Genomic DNA, 7,291 nt, shown 5'->3' with positions numbered 1-7,291 from the left:
CGGAGCAGGATTGACAATATTGTTGATGGTTTCAAAAAGGACTTTAGGGTTACGTTTACTGGAAGGTGAAATGAGGTTAGCAAAGTAAGATGTCCTCGCCTCCTTAACCATGTTGTTGTATTCAGTCAAAAGGTCTTCGTAATGCAGCCGGTGAACATGAAGCATGGAGGATTTCCACTGTTGTTCCGCCCTCCGACATGCACGCTGGAAACGGCGAATGACGTCATTTAGCCATGGGGATGAGACACATCGCATTTTACTTGGAGCCACTTTATCCAAAATTGATAAGCAATATGTGTTGAATGAGTGGACCAGACAATTAATATCAGCATGAGAAGACAGCACTGCGCTTTGGTCAAAAGCTGCAGAAAACTTCTCAGCTGAGAAGCGATTTAAAATGCGAGAACATCTTACGTTTACTGGACAGTAAGGCTGAATCCCATTTCTCTGTCTTACACCTTCACCTTCCCCTTACCCCTAGCCCTTACCCCTTACCCTTACCCCTACCCCTTCCCCTACCCCTTCACCTTCCCCTACCCCTTACCCCTAGCCCTTACCCCTTACCCTTACCCCTACCCCTTACCCTACCCCTTCACCTTCCCCTACCCCTTACCCCTTACCCCTTACCCTACCCCTTCACCTTCCCCTACCCCTTACCCCTTACCCCTTACCCTTACTCCTTCCCCTACCCCTTAACCTTCCCCTACCCCTTACCCCTAGCCCTTACCCCTTACCCTTACCCCTTCCCCTTCCCCTAGCCCTTACCCCTTACCCTTACCCCTACCCCTTACCCTACCCCTTCACCTTCCCCTACCCCTTACCCCTAGCCCTTACCCCTTACCCTTACTCCTTCCCCTACCCCTTAACCTTCCCCTACCCCTTACCCCTAGCCCTTAACCTTCCCCTACCCCTTACCCCTTACCCTTACCCCTTCCCCTACCCCTTCCCCTACCCCTACCACTTCCACTACCCCTTACCCTACCCCTTCACCTTCCCCTACACCTACCCCTTAAAACATACCCCTATGAAATGAGACACCACTTGGTTACGGTTACGTCACCATACAGTATTGATCACAACCTTCCAAGATGCCGTCTGCAAGTGTGTGTATGTCGTTTGCGTGTGTTTTGACAACGGTGTCATATGCATGTATATATTTTGTAGTTTTTTTATGTTCACTTTGGTGGTGGTGGTGCAGATGTTCTTATCTGTGTACTACTTAGGTCTGTTTGCAATACATATTTTAATATTTAAGGGATATCTAGCCCTTCCCCTTAGCCCTACCCTTCGATCAAAACGAGTGTTAGGATAGCCCTTACTCTCATGCGAACGCGCAAAACTAAGGGGAAGGGGTAAGACAGAGAAATGAGATTCAGCCTTAATCTAAAGGAAAAGACAGGTTGAACAAAACGCAGTCATGGTTAGTAATGTGCAGCTCCTCAGAGCAAACAGAGTCAAGATTAAGACCAAGAGTAAAAACAAGGTCCAAAGTATGACCCCTGACGTGTGTGGGACCAGACACATTAAAAGACTCAGTGACATTAAGAAAATCAGCAGCAAAAGTGCAAGACATGTCATCAACGTGGATATTAAACTCTCCGACCATAACCACTTTATACACCTGTGTAATAGTGCACCCCCCCCCCCCCCTTAAAAAAATAATGTCACCAGAAAGCAGGAAAGAGGTGTTTAGTGACCAAAAATAAACTTTTGCTTAAAAGTGCAGATCTCATTTTTCAAAGTGACAAAACCACTCAAAAAAGGCGACAATCACCTAAAGAAAATGTCAAAAACAAACCTCAAAAAATGCGACAAAAACGTCCAAAGAAAGCAACAAAAATTTCAGAAAAAATCCCAGTTTTGGATTCCCCTCCCCCCATGGCTGATCCACATTTTCTGACATTTTAGAGACCAAACAACTAATCCATTCATCCAGAAAATAATCCCCAGATTAATCAACTATGAAATTAGAAAGATACAGAATCATGAGCAGGTGACGGTCGGAAGCAGGAAAATAATCTGTAAATATCTGTATACAGGCAAACAAATGGAAAGGAAAGGAAAGGAAACAACAAAGAAACTTAACTGGCAAGCATAGACATATATATATAAATGGACCAACAGGTCCCGTGTCTCTGGACGGAGACCAGTGAAGGACGTTAGAAGCTCTTTCCCGGTGATGGCTGAGTGTTACTGAGCAGCCTCCAACTGAGCTTGAAGACGTAGATGTGACGTGAGCAACCTGTCTGAAAGATATGCAATTAACTGTAGGCTACAATATGTTCAGAGGATAGCCACTTGCTAGCCACACTAAAGTCACAAAGTTAGCTAGAAAATGACTCTGTGTGAGGATATCGCAACGTTAGGATGCCCAGTGCACCCCACACTATAAAAAAGAACGATGTTGTGGTAACGTTACACAAGAGCGTATAATCATGAAACATTATGATAAAAGTTAGCATGAAATACATAAAATAAACCAAACTTACCAAAACTTCCAAACTAACAAGCAAGGCTTCTCCTTCAGTATCTGGGGGCCAGTTTGGTGTTCTGTCTGAGTAACTGACATCAGGAGCCGTTTTTTACAGCAATGCTGTATTATTGCCATGGCATATTACAGCCAGGTTACAGCAAGCCTAAAATATACTGTAAAATATTCCCGCTTCATCAAAATTACCCACAATGCAACATAAAATGAAGTATTTTACTGTAATGAAGAAATGTGGTATTGTACTGTAGGTTTTTACAGTACTGTACTGCTAAATCTACAGCGATTTCTAAGAGTGTTCCTCTACTATGCGACAGTAAGTCACGTAGTTATGACACAATCGTTAGCCTATTGTTATAAAAACGTCTGCTACGGAGCCATAACGTGAGCTACAAGGTAATGGAGCCTTTTATACATCGTCGTGTTTCTTTAGAAATAAACAACGGACAAATAGAGTCTTTAAACTCTTCAGATGTAAAGGTATTCTCTGTCAAAGTGACGTCAAAATGAATGGGAGTCAATGATGGCTGATTGGTGATGGCTTGTTAGCATTAAAATGGCGCCATAGGAGGTTCGAGCTCTGAAGCGAAGCTTACCGCCTTGGGAGCTACGGGTTGTTGACAGAGGCTAACCCTCTTGTCGGCAAGCAGTGACTTCTTCTTCTTTAGGGTTATACTGCAGCTGGCATCCCATATGTTGCATTACTGCCTCCTACTGGTATTATCCATCAGCTATGGTTTCATCCCATTACAACTTTTTAATTAAACCCGTGTTTTTCAAAAATATAAATATAGTTTTCCTCCCTTCTTCGTGGCAAGCAGTGAGTGGAAAAGGTCTGGTTATAACCTGCAGGCATATGCATACATTACAGGGGGGTGGGGGTTACAATCCCCACTCTTGGTTTTAAGAGAAAGGCCTAAGGAATTGCAATTCAGTGTATTCTCAACCCTTTGTTGAACAGAGAGCGCCATCTAGTGGGCTCAGAAAATAAAGACACTGCTTCACGAAGCTTCATTTGGCCATCACTACAGTGCACCCCCCCCCCCAACAAGTGTGTGCGGCGTGTCTGTTGTTTAGTTTCTGGTCTAGCTAGATCCGGTGTGGTGTTGTAGTTTTTGCAACGTTACTAGTTGTTGCAACAGCATGTGAAAAAAAACTACAAAGTTAGCTAGGCCAAAAAGAACGTTAATCTCGCGTTTAACTGACAGCACTAGCTATTTCTTGTTGTGAGGTGGGCTTCTGTAGGCTTTACGTTATGTGTGGTTTGAGTCATTGTGTTAACAAGGGGAACACACTTCTATGGTTCCTTCGATATTTAATGTATCACAAACTGGCCCATATTAAATCTTAGAGCTAGCTAACTATTAGCCATGTAATGCTAGCGCATTAGCCTGCCTAAACCGCCTCTATTTAGTTAGGTTAGTTAAGTTTAATTATCTTAAAGTGATAACAACAGACCACACCGACTCAGTTTGTCTTAGTATTTGAATGGTGCACAACTTCCCTTCAGTTTCACTTTATGTGGCTCTTTTGGGAGTTTGTCTTTGCCGTTGGCTGCAGACTTTGCATGGAGCTCAACAGGTGATTGCTAGCTAACGTTAGCTTCCAAGATAACTTGTGTTATTTATACCCAAAGTCAGCTGTTGAAATAGACTGGCCTGCTCAGAGGTTAGCCTTTAATACAAAGGGAAATACAAATGTTAGCACAAGTAATTCACATTTACAGTTTGATCGTGATCTGTGGTGTGAGTCAAAGCTGTTATACAGTAGTTGGCTTGGCTCAGACGGCAGCTAACTGGCTCCGTGTTATGAAACGCCATAATCCTCGATGTGTTTAAAAGCGCTGAGATCAGCACCAGTATATGGGGATACCCTGTTTACCTCATAGTGGTACAGATCATGTGGACTGAAGTCGGGCAGACTCGGCGATTTAAAAACAACTCGTGAAAACGGAGGGAGGAAGAAGGTAAGTGTTGGTAGCCAATCCTGCTATCTCCAACTTCTCCAAATACTGCTCATCGTGAGCAACTACCAGATGCCCGACCTCGACCGCTAACGGCACGACAACTTGTTGTTCAATAGAAGAAGCCATAAAGAAGAAGACAGTAGTATTATTACAGTTTATTTAGTGTTATGTTTTTCAAACTGATTGAAACTAATGAAACTTTCTGCTCGTCTACTACTGTTTGGCTTGTGCTTCCGCTGATCCTGCCGTCCGTCATGGCGTTGTCGCGTGGTTGCGTGGTCGTGTGTTTGCAAAGGGTCTATACATAAATAAAGACATTTGCACCATAAATTGTTGCCGAAAAATTCCCCAGAATGCTAAACAATAAATTATTTGATGACCAAAAATTCAGTCTTCCTCAAAAGTGGAGATCTCAACCATGTCAGACACTTAGACGTAGCGCCCTTCTTAATTAATTAACTTTATCGGTTATCAGGCAAACAGGCAAATAAAACGCTGATACAGATGATCTGCAAACTGCCAAATATCAGCCCGGTCGATCCCTAATATCAAACATTAGGTCAGCAAAATGTTACAATAGAAAACCAACTTTAATATTTAGGAAAAACACACTGACAGTACAGTAACATACCACACTTCTAAAGTGCATTTGTATTTGATGCTGGAGAGATGCAGAGAATCGTCAATACATCAACACAGACAGAATGAAACTATGAAATATGATAAAGCTGTGACACGGGCTCTAATCCAGGGGTGTCAAACTCATTTTAGTTCATGGGCCACTTACCCCTGGTTTGATCTCAAGCGAGCCAGAAACTTCATCTGTCACAGAGTTCAGGGTTCAACGCTGAGGATTGTTTTCACTTGTCCGGTTGGCCAAATACTAGTCAAGTCATCTTTATTTGGCAATTTCTTCATATCTACTAGACAGAGGAATCGAAAGTTCGTTTCTCACCATCCCACGGTGAAGAACAAACTACTACTACTACTACTACTACTAGTAGTAGTAGCTGCCTGCACGATCCGATATGCACATACGCATAAATACGTACCGTATTTTCCGGACTATAAGTCACTTTTTTTCATACTTTGGCTGGTCCTGCGACTTATAGTCAGGTGCGACTTATATATCAAAATATATATAATGTAACATGTTTTATATGTTATTTCATGCTGAAAACATTACCGTCTACAGCCGCGAGAGGCGCTCTAGGCTTGTGACGACTATATGCTGCTCCTAAAGACAACTGAGAAAGAAAAGAAGCTGCAGGAGACTGCAGGTAGTAAAACACGCAGCCGGAAACGGTCATCGAGCAGCAGAAGGAGAGTTTGGAGTGAGAGAGAAACTTGTGAGGGACTGGAGAAAAGGTTAGTCTCACTGCAATGAAGAAAACAAAGAAAGCTAGTCGCGCTGAAATCCAGATGGCCAGAGCTGGAGGAAGGAGTCCACAGATGGGTGCTTGAACAACGTGCTGCTGGGAGAGGCTCGTCAACAGAGCTGTTACGTTACGTTAACGTAGAGGACACCTACCGTATTCAGCCCCTTGTTCTGGGGGCTGTTGGGTAGTTTAATAACTGTTAATGTGTTACGTTAACGTAGAGGACACCTACCGTATTCAGCCCCTTGTTCTGGGGGCTGTTGGGTAGTTTAATAACTTGCCTTTCCAGATTAAATGTCTGTTCTTGGTCTTGGATTTTGTGAAATAAATTTCTAAATAAATGCGACTTATATATGTTTTTGTCCTCTTCATGACGCATTTTTTGACTGATGCGACTTATACTCCGGAAAATACGTAGTAGAAAACGTGTTTCCAAACACTATTTGTATCACGCATGCGTTGAAACAATTGACGGCCAGGCGGCACAACTGGCGGCGTATTTTTGTGGGCTACATTTTATGTTATTCATGATGCAGTTCAGGGCCGGTCTGTTTTATAAAGATATTTAAATGAAGTACTTATTGTCACTGATCCAAAACCGCATATCGACGTCCGTGTCCCACGCCTTGGCCACGTTGTTATTTTTGTGACATGCAGTGTGGGGGATGTTGTGATGTTTTTAAATGTAGTTGACGCTATGCATTACGAGGTGTTTACGTGGTCGCCAATCCCAAATAATAAAGGAGTTGTTACGTGTTACATGAACATACACCATTTTGGTTACATGTGGAATGAAGTCTTGAGTCTTTCTGTCACTGCAAACCATCTGTGCTGCCTGCAAAGGTGCGCAAGCGTGGAACAGATCGTGCAGTGTCGTAAATCGTCGTAAAACAGGATTATCATCTCAAGAAAACAGTAACATAATTGATCTAGGTTGTTAACCCCAACCACCCTTTTTCAAACTTTTGCAAAGTCATCCTGTGGGCCTGATTGGACCCTTTGAGCGGACTGGTTCTGGCCCATGGGCCGCATGTTTGACACCCCTGCTTCTAATCTCTTAATGCAGAGCTGGGAATACTTTACTGATGTTAATATGGACATGCTGTATGGGATCAATGTATTCTCCCAATGTGTCGGCTCCTTTTCTTCATCATGTGAAGACCAACCGCGCCTGAAGAGGAGGAAAAGGATAAAACTGTGTTTTAAACGTTTTAAAGAGACAGAAGATAGACAGTAGAAGAATCCAGACTCACCTGGGGACTCTACGCCGACATCAGCAGACCTGTGGTCACTGCAGGAACACACAAACATCTCATAATTTACCTGGGCCTCCTCTCTGCTGCTACCGCTAAGCTAACTGTATCCAAAGCTAATTAAGCCTTTAGTGTCATAATTAAGGAGAAAACTTAAAGGGTTTATTTCAACCAAACCAGAGTGGTGATTGTTGGAACAGTGGAA

At 43.1% G+C, this 7,291-nt stretch overlaps 1 protein-coding gene across 1 annotated transcript in view; it reads right to left on the bottom strand.

Annotated features, from left to right (window-relative positions):
• Positions 1-6,092: 6,092 nt before the first annotated feature.
• The window catches only part of lhfpl4b (LHFPL tetraspan subfamily member 4b), a 7,271-nt gene continuing 6,072 nt past the window's right edge, over positions 6,093-7,291 (bottom strand). The window contains exons 6-7 of the mRNA XM_078254129.1: positions 7,087-7,124; positions 6,093-7,004 (exon numbers count right to left, since the gene is read on the bottom strand). Coding sequence (XP_078110255.1) covers positions 7,096-7,124 — 29 coding nt within the window. The 3' untranslated portion in view covers positions 6,093-7,004; positions 7,087-7,095. The remainder of the gene's footprint in view (positions 7,005-7,086; positions 7,125-7,291) is intronic.

This window comes from Sander vitreus, chromosome 7, assembly GCF_031162955.1.
Source record: "Sander vitreus isolate 19-12246 chromosome 7, sanVit1, whole genome shotgun sequence".
Taxonomy (NCBI): Eukaryota; Metazoa; Chordata; class Actinopteri; order Perciformes; family Percidae; genus Sander; species Sander vitreus.
The sequence above is the reverse complement of the archived record's forward strand: the minus strand, read 5'-3'. Positions and strand labels throughout refer to the sequence as shown.